The sequence below is a fragment of the Pseudomicrostroma glucosiphilum genome, assembly GCF_003144135.1.
Source record: "Pseudomicrostroma glucosiphilum strain MCA 4718 unplaced genomic scaffold BCV69scaffold_3, whole genome shotgun sequence".
NCBI lineage: Eukaryota > Fungi > Basidiomycota > Exobasidiomycetes > Microstromatales > Microstromataceae > Microstroma > Microstroma glucosiphilum.
In genome coordinates, this window is record NW_020289915.1 from 774537 (window position 1) to 791242 (window position 16706).

The following is a 16706-nucleotide window of genomic DNA, read 5'->3' on the forward strand; positions in this document are numbered from 1 at the left end:
CCGAACGACAGAATGAATGCTCTACGTGGTAATGATGGTATTGCTTTCAGGCTATGTGGTGTTGTTGTTGTTGCAGTGAAGCGCTTTCTCATGCTTCTAGCTTCGGCTTCTTACTTCCACGATCTTCCACTCCCTCTCCGCTTGCAGCCTCTCCCGGCTCGACGGGGATGCTATGTGCGCCCAAGAACAATTCCTCGACTGCCCCGTCTGCTCCCTCCATCTCATCCCGGAACGCGTCGCTCGTCGAAGTAGCCGTCCGATCCGCCAGCGCGACCAGGTGTAGCACTCTTTTCCTCAGAGCGTCAGAGCGAGAGTACACAGCCAGCTCATCCAGGTCGAGGATAGCCACCTTGTCGTCCAGGTAAACTCGGAGTGCTTGGCGCGGTGGACCGCCGATGAGCTCCTCGAGTGAGGGAGGAGTCTGCTTCGAGGGAGTGTCACCGGCACCACCATGTCCATTCGTCATTGCCACGTCGCCGTTGGTATCCCCGTCCTGCTTTGCTTGAGCCTCTTCCGGCAAGCCTCCGTCCGTAGGTTCCTCCTTGATCAGCGGCCCGTCCTCCTGCTTGGCATTTGCTGCCTCTTCCGCATCTTCTGTCTCGCCTTGTGCCTCGCCTGATTCCGGCTGCTCCTCTGGCGCCTTCCCGATGGTAATCTGCTCGACGTTTCCGTAGTAAGCTTCGAGGAAGGTCGCGATTTGAGCGGCGCGTGCGATCCGCTTCATGGCAATGTAATCTTCTGCGCTCTTGGCCTTTGGATCAGCAAAGGGATGCCGGTCGTCTGCTTCTTCATCTGCTTCTTCACTACCATGATCATGCTTGTGAGGTCTTGTAGTCATCTTGACCGACGCAGGACTGGAATCAACGCCTAGGAGCAGCGCAAGGGCAGAATCCGCCACCATATCGTTGTTGATGCTCGAGACCCATTCCAGTAGGAGCTCATGTGGAGCGGATTGCTTGATGTCTATTGAGCCCATGATCCTCATTGTTCTCCGCCCTTCAACATCGACTCCTTCTTGTACCGAGCCATACATGCCCTCCAGATGCCACCTCGTCATCTCCCAACTGACGTTCAGGGCCACCCTCTGCCGTTGTATGATCGTACTAGTACTTAGCCCCGTGAACTCTGCAAGGTCCTTTGGATCAAGAATGGTATAGGCAAAGTCTTTGGACACTAGGAGACCCGAAAGAGTCGATCCCGGCTTGGGAGGGTTGTCGGCAATCGAGCCGATTGCTTTTGCAAGCCTTTCAGCTCGAAACTTCAGCATCAAGGGTTCACAATTGCGAGGAGTGTGGATCTTCACCTCTGACTTGTCAGAGTATTTTCCTTGCAGAGACCCTCGCAGACGAGCCATATTAGTAGCCTCACCATGCACCAGGACAATGTGCTGAGCTTTGATCTCGTCGATGAACTTGTGATTTTGAGTCCCATCGACGTGGGCTGAGAAGGAGATGTAATCGACTGTCATCCGCCGCGGGATCTTCTGTCCGTTCAATCCAATGATCTCATCTGGCTCGTTGATGATAGATCGAGCCATAGTCCCCTCCACCGAGTATCCCGTGACGATGAGACCATTGCGACGATCGGGCGCCCACTTCTCGAGAAGCTCTCTGCTGACACCGCTCTGCATGAAACCTGGACTCGCCATCATGACACAAGGGCCCTTGTCTTCGAACTTGTCCAAGCTCTTGAGATTGCTGACGTGCTTGAAGACGAAGGGATTATCTCTGCGATTGAAGCGAGAGCGGATGTGCTCATTCATTGTGTGAATGTAAGTCTGGTAGATCCCGATACACTTGCGCGCCAGCGAGGAAGCGTAGTAGATGGGTATCCGTTGCAATTCGGGATGGGCAGACCAATATTCATCGAGGAGGAGTAGGAGCTCCTGAGCTCGACCCAAGACAAAGACAGGGAGCAGCACCCGCCCACCTCTTGATACGACGTTGTGGATCATGGCTATTGGCGAGTCCAAAGCGGAGGGCATGTCAGCCTTGCGACTACGCGGACTGGCTGCGAAAACCCTGACGGAGTACTCACTTGTGAATCGTTGCTCCTTCTCCAACCGGGGCTCAAGACTTTGCACACCGTACGTGCTCTCGCAGATCAATACGTCTGGTCTGACGGGAGGGATCTCTGCCTGTACCAGATGTCTGTCCTCCTCTCTGCTGAAGTCTCCCGTGTAGAGAATCCTCAGCCCTGCAATCTCGATGAGGAACATGCAGGCACCTAACACATGACCAGCATGATAGGGTGTGAATCTCAGACCACCTCCCACGGAGACATCCTGATGGAAATCGACTGCCTCAATCTGCCTCCAGGATGCCAGCATTTCCGTCTCGTCAAAGAGGCGATCCCCTGAACCAGCATTGGAGATGCGGACGAAGTCGGACATAAGGAAGCGGTATACAGCTTTTGTGGGATGAGTCATGTAGACTTTGCCTTTGCCATCCTTGAAATTTGTCTTTTCCATGATGTAGGTGAGAGCGGCGGCATGATCCAAATGGAAGTGGGTGATCAAGAGGGCGTCTACAGTACTCCAATCCAGCTCGTCGATGAAGGGCAGAGCAGCTATGCCAGTATATGCAGGGTGAACACCAGCATCGCATACCACCGTCTTGCCTGACAGAGCAAGAGTTGGATCAGAGTTGCAAGGTCATCCACTGCGTCAGCTACTTACAGCTCTCCCATTGCTCCTGGGCTACATACTCCTCCCTGAGCTCACCTTTGAACGTCAAGACACAACAACTTCTTCCGACCTCGTTGCCCGCGCCTAGCATCTCGATCCTCAGCTGGTCCTCTCCACTGGTGGCGGCCGCGGCGGCCCCCGCGGCAGAAGTGCCAGCTGCTGTCAGGGGCATCGGTCTCCGCAATCGAGGGACTGAAGGGGAGTGATGAGGATGTATGGGTTGCCGCACTACTGGTAGTCGATGCGATCCGAAGAAGCTGTTCCACTGCTTGTCTGTCAGGGTGCAATTCTCCCACGCCAGACTTCAAGGGCAGTCACGACCACGCCTCCCTTTCCGTCGTTGCGCGGCAGTGGTGGTGTGTGGCTGATGGTCGCTGCCTGCTTGGCTGCCTCTGCTCCGGGTGCCTGCCTGCCTGCCCTGGATCAATCGCCTTTGATACGACGGCGTACTCGGCTGAGGGTTCAAGTCCCGCTGCCGGGCACCATTCTACTTACCCCTCCCCCCCTCCCTCGGTGCTCCTTCTGTATCGGGGGTCTGGCTCAGCTCGTCTGCCTTGGCTGTCTTTCTGTCTGTCTGTCTGTCTCTGCCTGCCATCTCACCACCATCATCGCTTACACACACACACACAGCCACGCCCCGCGAGCATCTTAATATTACCCGCTGGGCGGCGTGCGTGAGAGTGTGGGTGCCAGGGTGCTTGTGCGTGTGCGTGTGCGTGCGTGCGTGCGTTCGTGCAGCGTCCATCCATCGGTCTTGAATTGCCGCGCCTGAAGTTGTAATCCTGCTGCTGCTTCCCACGCCAATTCCATGTTCCTCGGTCAGAGAGCCTGGTGAGCCACCCCCTCTCTGTCCACCCCTGCCCTACCCCGGCCTCCAAGTCCGTCGTCGCCGCCTCGCTTCTTCGTCCAGGCGTTGCAGAGGCAGACGACCAAGACGCACGAGGGGAGAACAAGGGCCGCTCATCTCAACTCTATCTCCTCTGAGCCCAGAAACATGGACTCCAACCCCGGACCCGCTCCCACTTCCCCCCTCCTCGTCTCCTCCACCCTCCTCGCCGCACCCAGACGCCCATCAGCAACCTCTGCTTCTCCCCATTATACCACTTCCTCCTCCTCGTCATCTTCATCGCCCTCATCTTCGCCAGCCTTTGCCCCGCTAGCTTGCACCAGGTCCACCGACAAGGACTACTCGCGTCCACCTTCAGTCCCCCTGGGTCCATCTCATCTGTCCTCTGCGTCTTTACTACCCCCACCACCTGCCGCTTTCCCACGCAGGGGAAGCAGCGCCAGTAGCACAAAGAGCAACGACTATCACGGCAACTTTGCCGCTCCTATCATCGCCAGACGCCTCTCACAGCAAGAACACTCAGCCGGACCAGCGGATGACAGGGGCTCAAGCCTTCTGACGGCTCCGATCTCCAGGGCCGCGGCCAAGTATGCCCAAGCACTTGCTGCTCACCATTCTTCTGAACATATACCCTTTGCAGCAGGCCAGCCTGAACCCTCACCTCGCCATCTTTCTCCTCCTGTCCAATCTCGCCTGACCGCAACTCGGTCATTCGATCGAGGTCCGTCTAGGTCCTATCAGCCGTCGCCTCTTCCCTCTCCAGTTCCTTCGGTCCCACTTCTAGAAGGCAGGCGAGGTTCGCTTCAGGCGACTGCCTTGCTCAGATCGGGAATGGCAGCAGAGGCTTCCTCATCCGCCCGAGCGGCGGAGATGACGGCGGCAGGCAGTCGGCAGAGTGGTCATTCCAGTGGCTCTTCAGCTCTTTACAGCAGTCCAGCCGAGGCCAACGCTGTCGAGGACCTGGCGTATCCAGTCTGGTCTTTGCCAGGGTCGCCTTTGGACGATGGATCAAATCGCACGCCGCCTTCGTCTTCCTCACGGTCTCACTCCCGATCACCCGCCCTATCCCGAAGGTCAAGCGCCGCCTCCCCGCACTCCTTTGCACCTTCTACGAACACCACGTCCATGATGGGGGCCGCGACAGCCGCTCTGCAGCTACATCAGCTTCAACTGCAGTCCAACAATGCAGACAACGTCTCCCCACCAGTCGGCCCGTCCCGCAAGTCAGGGGAAGGTAGTCATCAAGCGCCGCGCACGAGCGACGTATCGAGAGCAAGCAGCTCCTTGAAGCGCACAGTACGACATTATTCCCCACAGACGATGCTCACTGAGGCGTCCGCCAGCAAGGGCACGGACGGTAGTGTTCCAACCACGGCCGCGACTACCAACACAAGTGGAGCGACTTCCAGAGCGACTACTCACCCCAGCTCCCCTCGTTCAGGCAGGTCTACGCCTTCGAGTGGAGCCTTCAGCAAGCCAGGTCCTGTGCTAGAGACGAATCACTTACAGCTACAGACTCATGTCAGTGGCCGGAGGATGATCAATCAGTACATCATGGACAAGCAGATCGGTTCTGGTCAGCATGGAAAGGTCAGGCTCGCTCGAGACACAGAGACAGGAGAGCGAGTTGCAATCAAGATAGTAGAGCGAGAGGGAAAGAGGCGGCTGGGGGCTCTCACTGGCGCCTGGCAGGGGCAAAAGTCAACAAGGGACAACTTGGCCGCTCTGGCAGCTCCAAAGGCTGAGAGCCCGGACATCGCCAGCGCAGGAAACAAAAAGGCGATCGATTTTGCAAGCGATACAGCTCCTCCTCAAGGAACAGACAACACTGGAGCAGAGCAAATTCCGGGCCCTTCTGGGACAGGGTCGCCCGGTTCTCCTTCTGCTATGTCGCCGTACGCCGCTGCTCGGTATGGCCGATGGGGCGAGGGACATCCTAGCCGTCCAACCTACGCCGATCTCGAGGTTCAACGTCAAAGAGAGAAGGAAGCGGCCAAGGCAAGAAAAGCTCAGATGTGGACTACGGATCAGAAGGTCAAGCGAGAGATTGCAATTCTAAAGAAGTGCAACCACGAAAATGTCGTGAAGCTCAAGGAAGTGATTGACGATCCCCAAAGCAAGAAAATCTTCATGGTCTTGGAGTACATGGCCGGAGGGGAAGTCAAATGGGTAGACGATCGGGGTTTTCCAACCCTGACTGTCAGTGAGACCCGGTCTATCATTCGAGATGTCGTTCTAGGTCTCGAGTATCTGCATTACCAGGGTATCATCCACCGGGACATCAAGCCAGCTAATCTTCTTTGGGACGGGAATCACACTGTCAAGATCTCTGACTTTGGAGTCTCGCATTTCAGCTACGCTTTGCTTGTGGCAGCTGGCGGAGTACCAACTAGTAATAGTCTCGTGAGCGGCAAGTACGGCGGTCTCTTGGATGACCACGAGCTTGCCAAGACGGCTGGCAGCCCTGCCTTCTTTGCTCCCGAGTTGTGCCAAGTTGGAGATGCTTCAAACCCATCTACAGCATCTGCGAGGACGCCAGGCGCTAGTCCCGAGCTGACTCGAAGAGAATTTCCTTGGATCGAAGAAGGGGCTCGGAGTGGACACAGCTCGCCGCATACACCCCCTGCCGCCAAAAAAATACGACCGCCTATCACTAAAGCCATCGATGTTTGGGCTCTGGGGGTGACGCTGTACTGCCTTCTGTTTGGTCAGACGCCCTTCAATGCTGAGACGGAATTCGTCCTGTTTAGCGTCATTCCCAAGGAGGACTATGCTTTAGCAGCGACTGCCGGCGCCGATCGGATGCCAATTGGCCCACGAAAGCCCCGCTGGGCCGCCTTGCCGACATGGGAAGATGAGGAAGGAGATGTTTGCACAGACACAGACGGCGTAGAGGGGCCTGACGTAGAAGAAGCAACCCTCACAGAGGATGCGAGACTCTTACGTGACCTCCTCGATCGTCTCCTTGACAAGAATCCAGTCACTCGTATCAAATTGGAGGAAGTCAAACAGCATCCCTGGATCGTCAAAGACCTCGAGGATCCGAAGTTGTGGCTGCAGGATACTGATCCGACACAGCTCCCTTCGCTTCAAGTCACTCACGAAGAGGTAGAGGACGCTCTGACAGGCTTCTCCAAGATCAAGCAGAGGATCAAGAACTGGCGCTTCAAGCTGTTTGGAGAGTCTGGTACCGGTGGTACTGGCGGTTTCAGCAGAGCCAGAAGCAGATCTCAGTCCAGCAAAGTGGACGATTTGAAGATCCTGACGCTCCCGTCGGCCACCCCTTATAGAAATGGTCCTTCGTCTGCCTTCCTTTCGACCGATTCCTCTCCCAAAAGCAGCGTCAACCGTGGTGGCAGCAGCCGTACTACTCCTGGTACCGATGCTGAGCACCATACCTTCAGATTCTTCAAGAGATCAAATCAGCGCTCGAACTCTTCTTACCAGGGCTCTGTCGCCGACACTGAGACTGGAGGTCGAAGCGGAGCTCCCTCTCAACCGTCTTCCCCCAATCTTACTGGCGCAGCTGCAATGCTTCGTCAGATCGCCGATCACTCCCAGAGCGAGTCAGACCGGACAGCAATCGTTTCTTCCGGAGGCCACGGAGCTGCTGGTACAGGGACGCGCAGACCTCTTTGGCGGCGGCGATCGACCAGTCGAGCGCCCAGGAGTGGCTCCGCATCCACTGCTCGCAGGCCGTCTACCGATCGCTCTTCCTCTGACACGAGGTTCGAGACTTTGGGTACCCGAGCTTCCAATCGAAGTCTTGCTTCGTCTGCTGCTCACAACCCCGCAGTCTCGTCTGCACTCAGTCGTGAGGGTCCAGGCAGCTCCGCTGCAAAGGGCGGCACAAGGACGCCAGACACTCCTGCTAAGAGTGGAGCAAGTCGCACGCTCGGGCGCGATCCTTCCTGGAATCGTTCGAAGAAAAGTGGAGAATACGGTCGCTCGGCGTCTTCTGCTGCTGGCTCTCATCATCGCGTAGGGGATCTATGGCACCGGCTATGGTCTCGAGAAGAGGGTGGGGGGTCAAGAGGAGAAGATCCTAATCTTCGTACTCCTGGAGTTCGAGCCACCTCCGCCGCTGCGCACTATCACACAGGAGACGAAGCAGCTGCGCAACATGCAACGTCATCTACAGAGACGGAAGGAGGATTCCGGGGCCACTCGAGGCAATCGAGCGAGGGTCAGCCTGCAGCGTATACCATGGAAGCTCTGAGACCAGCAACACGCGATGTACATGCCGGATCGGATGGCCACGGTCTATCCGGGGGCTTCGAGCTTCCCCCGATGATCGACGTCAACGATATTGACGATGAGCTGGAGTTCTCAGACGACGATGCCGGTCTTGATTCTCGACCGGGATCCTTCCTTCGAAACGATGGTCGAGGGTGGAGCCACAGCTTTGGAAGTGCTAGCCGTTTCACACCTTCGAGCGAGCTCTCCCGCTCTCTGCAAGATGCAGATCATTCGCCTACGCCGAGTGTAGAGGGTGGTTACAATCTGTTCAAGCCGCCGTACACCGGCAAGACGGAAGATTCCGGGCCCTCCCACCTGCGCTCTCCTAATCCAATGTATCAGCAGGAAGACCGCAAGGATGGCAGCAGAGTGTCCTCGCTCACCGCCATCACCGGAGGTACTGCAGCAGCGATGCCAATTGGTAGCTCCTCTGGTGAGGCTGCAGCCCTGCGAAAAGGCCAGATCCCACTCGAATCGCCGCCTGTAGCGAGATCGCAAGGCTACGCAGGCGCGAGCGGCGAGGAACACCCTGCTTCGCAGCAGTACAGTGCCGGAAGCGAAGACTTGTTGCAGCTGCCTAAACGACAGTGGCTCGATGCGGGCGAGGAGAGCCGATTTGCCGATGCAGACGAGAGCAGTCTCACTGTCATGGGCCCTGTCCTGGATGGGCATCAAGCACAAGCGCAAGCCGCTAGTGGACTCACCCCCGGCTTGGGCCTCTCCGGCGTCACCACTCCAGCCGGCAGCACCTCTTCTCGTCCTAGTCATACTCCGGCCATGATTCATACGAGTAGTGCACCTGGATCCGATCAGAACGGGAGCGCCTCTCATATTCATTCTCCTACTTCGCGTCTTGCTGCGCCCTCCTGGGGAAGGCGAGGCTCAGGTCGCTCTTCGAGCTCTGGCAGCTCGCGCAGTCGCTCCGAGGGATTTCCTCCCCATACCTCACAACAACAACAACAGCAGCAGCAGCAAAAGAGGAGGGAAGATCGACACGTCTCGGGAGAAGAGGATGAGGATGAGGGAGCTTCTTCCCAGTCTGAAGGGGAGTGCGTGTCTTTCCGGGCGAAGGCGAGGAGGAATGGGGCTAGATCTGCTACTTGATGCGAGACTAGCTCGAGGAATGGAGAGGGAGGGAGAGGGGATCTGAGGAGGAAGAAAGGAAGAGGCAGGAGGCGACTCTCAGACTTTCCCCGCATCAAGGAAGCATTAGGGAGCAGAAGGAAGGAAAGCATCTCTCTCTTGTTTGCATTCCCTTCCACACCCACACCCACATCCACATACCTACCCGCACACACGCAAACACGCAAACGCACATATTCGCATCTTCACGCATACATCAAACTCATTTCCAGCCCGTGTCCTGTTGGGAATACTGCCCCTTGTAGCAATACAGATACCTCCTTTCATTCACTCCCAATTCTCATCCTGCAGACGCTGACTGATGGACGCGCATGATGATGATGACGATGGTGATGATGAAGGTGAAGGTGACAGACAGGTTGTATAATGATCAGATACACCGGTGGAAGGAGCACAATGAGGAAATGTGAAGTCGTCTACTCGTCTCGGCCAAAGGTGGCTCTTCCTCTCCGCTCCAATCATCTCTCCCCCTCCCCACCCCTCTCTCTCAGTCACCCCCCTCTTCCGACCTCTTGACACCCTCTCCATGCACTCGAACCCTATAAAGACACGTGTACCTCTGATTTCCATGATTGCTCAGCACCCTCACCTGCAGCACGCTCACCGGAATTGCCAGCGCACGCGCCTCGGCCGAGACGGGAAAGGTCTGCAAGGTGCGTGTAGAGGTGGCATCGTAGGCGAATGTGGCCAAGTGGAGATGGTTGCTCGAGGTAGACGGCTCGAACATCTCGAGCTCCTCGCCTTCTTCCTCCTCCTCATCACCTTGGGATGACCGTCGTTTTGCTGCTTCCTGTGCGACGCGCCGGCGCCAGGCGGCTAGCTTGCGTTGATCTTCTGCGCGCTCTACGAGGGCAGAGACGGTGACTTCCTTGGGAGCGGCCGAGTTGTCACCAAAGAGGAGCGAGGCGTGTGGATGTTCCAGGGTGATATCGGTGACCAGGACTGGCTGAGCAAGGTGAATGCCCAGCTGGCCCGTCTGTCCTTCAAAGGGCCAGCACATCCCCGGACTGTTGTCGTGGTGAAGCGCTACGACTGGAGAGCGGGAGCGCAAATGCTCCGTCGTGCTACTGGAACCCATGCCGGGCACCCAGGAGAGCCAGGAGGATCGTTGTACGCTGCCGGGAGAGGAGAATTGTAGAGAAGGAGACGTCATCGAAGGGATGATCCTACCGCCAGCGGAGTAGAGGGCGTAGTCGGCCCTGTTAATACGGTCGGAAGAGTACGTCTCAAGAGCAGTCTCGATGAGAGCAAGGATAGAGGCCGTTGGATCAGACCCATCCTTGGTCTGCAACAAAGACAGATCGACTGAGGACGGCAATGCAGAAGCTCCTCGCTGCTGTTGCTGCTGCGAAGGACCTCGACTCTTGGACCAGCTGCCCGACTCTTCGAACAGGGCTTGCTGACTTCGGACCTTTCCGAGAATGTCATTCTGCATCTCCTGGGCATTGCGATTGAACGTCTCCTCCAGTGTGGCTTTGATGCCCTCGATCTCGGACTGCAAGACCTGCAGGAAGTCAGATCTGGATATGATCGCATGTCCACCCGCCGCGCTCCTCTGGTGTGCCAGCAGCTTGCCACTCTCTGAGCTGATGAGCGCACGAAGGGCGTCTTCGTTCTCGTTCTTGAAATTCTCCCACGAAGGCACAGCAGCTTCACCGGCTCCTGAGCCGCCTCCTTGACCGATGACGCTCTTGAGTGACTCGTAGAACCAAGGCTCGATTGTCGGTTTGCCAGTCTTCTTGTCCAGCCGAACAGGCATCTGCGCAGGCAGATTAGCCTCAAGGAGTGGCTTGAGAGCGTCTCGTGCCTTCTCAGCTACGCTCTCAGCTTGGCTCGCACTGGCTTTGACTTTGGCCATCTCGTCTTGGTTCCTCTTCAGCTCCACCTGCAGAGCCTGAAGCCGCTTGTCGACTCTGCTCTGGTACTCCGCTTGCGCCTTCTCCTGTGCCTGGGGGGCATTTGCCGCAATCCGCTCAACTTTATCCAGTTGGCTCTGCAATTGCCTCCCCACGTCTTCCAACGTCTTCAGCCTCTCAGTCAGTCCACTTGTCTTTCCCTCCGTGACGTCTACTTTATTCAGCAGGGCCTTGACCTCTCTTGAACTGAGCTCGAGGGCTGAAATGCGCAACGACATCTGCTCGTGAGAATGAGCTAGCGAGACTGACTTTGAGCTCAGAGCTCCGACGGTAGACTCAAGGGAGACCAAACGAGAGACGAAGCTCTCAAAGTCCGTTGGGGCGCGACTTGGAGGCGTGTAAGTGCTGCGCCGACCGAAGAGGGGCAGCCGCATCGACTGGTGCGAGGTCCCGTCGGATGGGGCCAACGCACTAGCCAACAGTAGACCAGCCAGAAGAAGACTTCCGTACTTGTATGCAGCCGGAGGAATTGATCGATGCAACGATGCTAGGTTGCGGAAAGCTGTCGACTGGCCCAGGTGGCCGCTTTGGTCGTTCCTGGCCCCCCGTTCTCCCTCATGCTCCACGTCTGAATCGTGCCCATGTATGCCCTCGAGGGTCGAATCCCCTTCTTCGTCCACGACGCCATTGCGACCTCTCCTTGAGCGCTTCGTCTTGGTCGAGGACCAAATCTTGTTGTCATCCCTTCCTCCCCTGGCGCTGTGACCCTTGTCGTCGCTCTTCCTTCTCCTCGACCGCTTGCTCCTGCTACCATCTCCGTCCTCGCTTGACTCGTCATCTTCTTCACCGTCCTTGGGAGGGTGATATGTCTTGTCTTGAGACGATCTTGGCTTCCGACGAGCGGCGTGTGATGATGCGTCCATCCCTTGCGCATTGTCAGCAACGTGGCCATTCGGCCCATTGCTTGCGGCGATGCCTCTACGCCAAGGACTGAGATTCTGCAGCCAATTCAGACTTCTGGCTGGCGGCGTTGTCTCCCTATCGTCTTGTTGGCCCTGCCGTTGAACAAAGGCTTCTTCTGATGCATAAGATCTCGAGTCTCCCGCGTCACTGGATCTCGTCGCATCAGCATCTCCCCTTGAAGGGGACAGTGGATCCCGGAATGGTCTTTGCACACCACGAAGCAGAGATGAAGTCGTGATCATCTGGCCCCTCCTCTCTTCTGCTGGCGCTGGAGATATGCTTCGACCCGGGTCCCGCAGAAAGAAGCTATTGAGTTGCGTCCCTCCAGCTGGACCTCTGCTCCGTCCATGAAGGGTTGTCGTGCTGTTCGAAGCTGGCATGCTCGAAGCGATTGCCGCAGGGGGTACGGAAGATTTGCGTGTGTTTCCATGTTCATCCTCCTCTCCACTGCTTTCAGCCAAGTCCTCTTCGATCTCGGCAATAGCTTTCCTCCTCACTTCTGCTCCGTCTGCATCTACACTTCCAGACGCAACACTCAGCCGAGCTGACCTCCTTGGGGCCGGAGACGACTGGCTTACCAGGTTGAGACCAGAGATGGAGGCTGAGTTTGCTCCAAATTGTTTGCGAGCTTTGAGATCAGCGTAGCGGGCAGCAGCAGCAGCCTTTGTACTGTCAGCCGGTGGCTCGGACGCATCTCGGCCTGCCGATGACTTGTCCGGAGACTGGCTCCGAAGAGGGGGCGGTGAAGCTCCTTCCCCGATGCTTTTCCGACCATTGGATCCTGAGCTCCTGGGTTTCGTCTTGCCATCGCTGGGAGCTCCATAGGCGAAGCTCTGTTGTGGGACGCGTCGATTGATCTCTACTCGACTACGCCTCTTTCCGCTAGTAGAAGCTCCTCCGACGCTATCGTCTGCATCAAGTGCCGTCCCTTCGAGGCCGGCTGGCTCGGAGAAAGGCATATCTCTGTCAAGCGTACCTGCTCGCGAGATCCGCGAGCGTGAGGCCATGACTATGCGGCAGGTGAGGTAGGGGAGCAGATGACGCTATGCAGGTATTCAGGAAGTGTTGTTCTCCCGGCGCGTGTGATGAAATCAAAGGAGCTAGTCTGAGAGGAGAGTGCGAGCTACAAAGTGCAAGAGGTAGAATGAGTACGTCCTGTGAGCATCAGTGGTGCTAGCTTGTGTGTGAGGGATGCTCAGCGGCTCGTAGTGAGGGGTGTAAATGATTCTGGGAAGGAAGGATGTCCAATCGGAACAAGGAACAAGGCAGGCGAATACAGATGAGCACGGGACACGCGCGCGCGTCTGGGCCTTGAGTGAGGCCACAGCACGCCCATGCCTCACCGTCATTACTTTGCAACGAGGTGTGACGGCGGTAACCAAAGTGCAGCTCATGAGTCAAGTCAAGGAAAGGTGATGCACAGCGTTGCTCCATATGCAGAGCTCAGGGAGCTTTTGGCGAGAGTGGCCTGTTCAAGACACTTCGACGCGGCATCATTGGAGGCAGGTGATGACACATACCGCGCCCACACCATGAGAGGTCGACCTGATGGCGATGTGAGATGCAAAGTGATGACATTGGCGTTGTGCTTTTCTCCATGGAGAAGAGATATGTGTTTGCTGAAGTGCAGTGGTGCGTGTGCTACAAGCTGCTCATCCGGCAGCAGATTCCTTGGCTCCTTGTGTCTCGGTTCCGTCTCAGTACGAATAGCCCTTGTCCTCTCATCAAGTCCTAACATGCTGAGCTTGTTACCCCCCGGATCTCTCTACAAAGAGTACTCATTGCGGGATAGGCTCGCAGTTGATATGAGTCTTTGCCGGGTCCTGAAGCGATGTTGCGAAGAGCAAGGAGAGAGAGGTCAATGCGGAACACAAGGTGGGTCAGAACTCTTAACAATCCATTGGTCTCGCTTGAGGCAAGTGTGACAAGCGGAAGAGCAGCACTCACTTGCGGTAGTTGGCAGAAGAAGTTGAGCGACTGCATGGCTGCGAAGAGGTCCTTGGCTGAAGTGGCAGAGAAGTGAGGCAGGGTCAGCATCCAGCGCCCGACCTTGGGGAAGGCTATGCGAGCCAGCAGTTAGCAGCGAAGCCTCACGGCGCCTGTGAGGCTGCAAAGCTCCGTTTGCGACTCCTCTCCTCTTTCTCGACTGCAATCTCTTACTCACACTCCAATGCAACATCCATGCACTGCTGTCTCCCATCCGGCAAGATCCTACAAAGCTTCGCCTGTTGCTCTCCCCTATTCCCATCAAATGTAAATCGATCCCTAGCGCCACCTGCCCGCACGAATTCTGCTACGGACTTGTGTGCAGGCGAGTCGTTCTTTGGCAGCATGTTTGATGAGCGACCGCCGGACATCTTTGAAGTGGACTGAGCGGGCGGGATGGGTGGAAGGATGAAAGGTAGGTAGGATTGGACTGGGATGCGATGAAAGTAAGAGGAAAGGGAGGTTGGCCTTCGCAGAGAGCTCGGAGCAAGTGTATTCTGATCCTCGAGCTGATCGATTTTCTTGATGAGGAGCTTGCAAGGGCAAGTGGGGTAAGCGAAAGTCAGGCAGGCAGGAAGGATGTGAGCGGGACCAGGGCGACGCTTCGGAAAGGGCGCCCGTCGAGATTCCGAGGAGTGGAGAGACTCAGGCGCACCCAAAAAGCGCTCTTGTCATGTAAGACGAGACACTGTCGGCTTGCCACTGCTGCTTTGGATGTGGTGGAAGAGTGCTAATTTCAGACGGTCGTATGAGCTTCTACAACCTTGACAATAGAGCTCAGACGTGCAAAAGGGACAGAGCTAGGTTTCTGGGTCACAGTAAAGTGTGGTATGAATTTGTTGGTAGCCCCTCGAGGGGGACGCAATACAGGACGTGGCTCGTCTCTCTTCTCTTCTTTCTGTTATACAACAACGCCAGTGTAACATCTCCTGGTTCATTTTATCTTCCACCTGTAGTTCCTCTTCCATCATACCCATCTTGCTTCCGCTTCGCATATATATGGCTATCAATTCCACGCGAGTGACGAGAGTCTCTCCGCTTAGAAGTCCATGGCGTTCTTGAACTGAGTCTTCCTCCTCCTCTCCTCGGCTTGTGTCATCTGCTTCACGACGGGCATGTCTGATCCCTCCCAGCTGGTGCTCTGGTGATATGTCCTGTAGTGGCGGAAAAAGAGGCAAAGTGTGAGAACCTCGTACTGAACGGCGGTGATGGTGCCGACGCGCCTAGGGCAGGTCGTGATGACCAACTCACCTGTTCTTGCTGATCAACCTTCCTCCGAAGTCCCTGGTGTGCTTGTCAGAGTTGACAGCAGCCTTGGCAGTGGCTGTTGTGCTGATGGCGGCGGCGTTGGAGCTCGACGAGACCTTTGGTGCTGCATCACGGGCAATGGTGGTGACGGAGCGGGTGAGGGTGGGGGCGACACGGGCCTGGAGAATGACGCGAGAGGCGAACATGCTGGTGTATGGTTTGAGTGGGTGTGAGGTGGTTTTGGTTGAGAGCGAGTAGAAAGTAGCTGAAGGGCCGGTTAAGCTGATTGGTGACTGATGAGATTTGGTAGCGAAAGTGGGGGGGGGAAATGGTGACAGGCATTGACAGTCTATATACGCATGCTCTCTTGCCCTTTTCTGACCCGCCATGCCCACACGCATGGCCTGTGATCGCTACTGGCTTTCCCTTCTTCCCCGCCCAATCGAAAGCGGCAATGACGAAGCGGGGCATGAGAGGACGAGGAGGCAGGGCGAGGGTCAAGGGCTTGGACGAGGTAGCAATCTTCCTCCGCCCTTTGCTGCCTTATTGCCCCGCTTGAATCTTCCGTCGCCCTGGTATACTCGTCTACCGCCCGGGTAGTAATGGTTGGAAGTGATTAGGCCCTCGCTTGCATGCGCGCGATGAGAGTGTGAGCTGAGTGCGGGGAGGGTAAGCGCGAGGAGGGTCCAGTCTGAAAGAGGTGCATCAAGGCACCAGACCAGTCTAACCCGATTTTCTTGGCCCACGCAAACGTCGGGTCAGTCTACCAATCGATGACGAGATGGCGCTGGACCACTTTTCCAGATCCGCCCCTCGGCCTCGTCTCCAGCGTTCGCCGCTTTTCTTGTCTGGCTATCAGAGCTGCATGAAAGGCTTACGTCCGAGTGAAAGACGGGCAGACAAGCGGCCGCCCACCGCATCCCTTGCCCCTTCCGCCCACATGGCAAAGCTTCTACCTGGCAGATGCCGTTACTCAGCAAACGCTGACAACCTACGTCAGGAAGCTTCCTGGGGTCACCGACTCACTACTGAGTCTCTCATGAGAGGCCAGTAGTACAGTAAAATCTAATGCAGAGGCTCGCGCGACGTCTTACACCAAAGTCTCACTTTGTGTTGCACCAGCATTCAACGGACCCTGATAGCCGGCGCGATCCGTAGCTTTGCATAGGCAAGCGAGGTGTCCACTGTTCAGGTCTCGAGAGACTCTCAACGGCACCATCCTCGCTTATGACTTCCCAACATGGCATGAGCATGCGACTTATCCACACCCTTTCGTGGCTCGCTGCGCGACGCTCCGGTGTCTGCAACGCGACGGGTAGCCCCAGACCCTTGCGAAGCTAGGAAGCTCTGGGGGATCGACGGCAGAGTAGCGACAGAAGCGAGGCACATCAGTCCGACCTTGCACTGGACAATACACGTGCCGATCCCTCCCCCTCCGCCACCATGCAGAGGTCAAGGCAGTAGAGGACACAACGGGCGGGCATTGAAAACTCCAATGAGGAGCCCCGCGCTGCAGCCACCCAACCCACCCTTCGGTCTCGGTCTCGGCAGCTTTCACCCCCTCGCTTAGTCACTCCCCCCCTTCCCCCTTTCATCGTGGTGCTAGACCTTCCAGAGGTCTCCCCTTATCTAAGTCTCCTTGGCCAATGGCCCGTGGGGTAGGGTAGAGTTCAACGATAACCTGGCCGAACCCGGGTCCAGTCATTAGCGAGCTAAGCTTGCAGACCACACCCGAACC

At 56.7% G+C, this 16706-nt stretch overlaps 5 protein-coding genes across 5 annotated transcripts; 1 reads left to right on the forward strand and 4 right to left on the reverse strand.

The window, feature by feature from the left end:
- Positions 1–14: 14 nt before the first annotated feature.
- On the reverse strand, positions 15–3134 carry BCV69DRAFT_257192 (hypothetical protein). The gene is made up of 3 exons (XM_025490621.1): positions 2723–3134; positions 2038–2619; positions 15–1956 (listed from the first exon to the last, which is right to left on the reverse strand). Exons 1-3 carry the CDS (start codon positions 2856–2858, stop codon positions 89–91), a joined length of 2586 nt encoding a protein of 861 aa, XP_025349537.1. The 5' UTR covers positions 2859–3134; the 3' UTR covers positions 15–88.
- A 365-nt stretch (positions 3135–3499) lies between these two features.
- On the forward strand, positions 3500–9272 carry BCV69DRAFT_281380 (kinase-like protein). Its single transcript, XM_025491969.1, has one exon. The coding sequence runs from the start codon at positions 3681–3683 to the stop codon at positions 8874–8876; it is 5196 nt and encodes a 1731-aa protein (XP_025349538.1). The 5' UTR covers positions 3500–3680; the 3' UTR covers positions 8877–9272.
- Positions 9273–9382: 110 nt separating this feature from the next.
- Positions 9383–12964, reverse strand: BCV69DRAFT_311187 (hypothetical protein). The gene has a single exon (XM_025494840.1). The coding sequence runs from the start codon at positions 12739–12741 to the stop codon at positions 9403–9405; it is 3339 nt and encodes a 1112-aa protein (XP_025349539.1). The 5' UTR covers positions 12742–12964; the 3' UTR covers positions 9383–9402.
- A 443-nt stretch (positions 12965–13407) lies between these two features.
- BCV69DRAFT_281382 (hypothetical protein) lies at positions 13408–14282 on the reverse strand. Its single transcript, XM_025491970.1, has 3 exons — positions 13899–14282; positions 13682–13737; positions 13408–13557 (listed from the first exon to the last, which is right to left on the reverse strand). The coding sequence occupies exons 1-3, from the start codon at positions 14089–14091 to the stop codon at positions 13513–13515; spliced, it is 294 nt and encodes a 97-aa protein (XP_025349540.1). The 5' UTR covers positions 14092–14282; the 3' UTR covers positions 13408–13512.
- A 305-nt stretch (positions 14283–14587) lies between these two features.
- Positions 14588–15573, reverse strand: BCV69DRAFT_281383 (hypothetical protein). The gene is made up of 2 exons (XM_025491971.1): positions 14972–15573; positions 14588–14874 (listed from the first exon to the last, which is right to left on the reverse strand). The coding sequence occupies exons 1-2, from the start codon at positions 15367–15369 to the stop codon at positions 14760–14762; spliced, it is 513 nt and encodes a 170-aa protein (XP_025349541.1). The 5' UTR covers positions 15370–15573; the 3' UTR covers positions 14588–14759.
- Between the last annotated feature and the right edge of the window lie 1133 nt (positions 15574–16706).

What these genes read in the sequence shown, in the direction of transcription:
- BCV69DRAFT_311187 (XM_025494840.1), bottom strand. Translation starts at nt 12,741, where the DNA reads ATGGCCTCACGCTCGCGGATCTCGCGAGCAGGTACGCTTGACAGAGAT.
- BCV69DRAFT_281382 (XM_025491970.1), bottom strand. Translation starts at nt 14,091, where the DNA reads ATGTCCGGCGGTCGCTCATCAAACATGCTGCCAAAGAACGACTCGCCT. An exon ending in CATGGATGTTGCATTGGAGT is followed by an intron (nt 13,738 to 13,898) that starts GTGAGTAAGAGA and finishes CTGCCACTTCAG; the next exon opens with CCAAGGACCTCTTCGCAGCC. An exon ending in TCTTCTGCCAACTACCGCAA is followed by an intron (nt 13,558 to 13,681) that starts GTGAGTGCTGCT and finishes ACATCGCTTCAG; the next exon opens with GACCCGGCAAAGACTCATAT.
- BCV69DRAFT_281380 (XM_025491969.1), top strand. Translation starts at nt 3,681, where the DNA reads ATGGACTCCAACCCCGGACCCGCTCCCACTTCCCCCCTCCTCGTCTCC.
- BCV69DRAFT_257192 (XM_025490621.1), bottom strand. Translation starts at nt 2,858, where the DNA reads ATGCCCCTGACAGCAGCTGGCACTTCTGCCGCGGGGGCCGCCGCGGCC. An exon ending in TTGTGTCTTGACGTTCAAAG is followed by an intron (nt 2,620 to 2,722) that starts GTGAGCTCAGGG and finishes TTGCTCTGTCAG; the next exon opens with GCAAGACGGTGGTATGCGAT. An exon ending in GAAGGAGCAACGATTCACAA is followed by an intron (nt 1,957 to 2,037) that starts GTGAGTACTCCG and finishes ACTCGCCAATAG; the next exon opens with CCATGATCCACAACGTCGTA.
- BCV69DRAFT_281383 (XM_025491971.1), bottom strand. Translation starts at nt 15,369, where the DNA reads ATGCGTGTGGGCATGGCGGGTCAGAAAAGGGCAAGAGAGCATGCGTAT. An exon ending in AGGTTGATCAGCAAGAACAG is followed by an intron (nt 14,875 to 14,971) that starts GTGAGTTGGTCA and finishes CCGCCACTACAG; the next exon opens with GACATATCACCAGAGCACCA.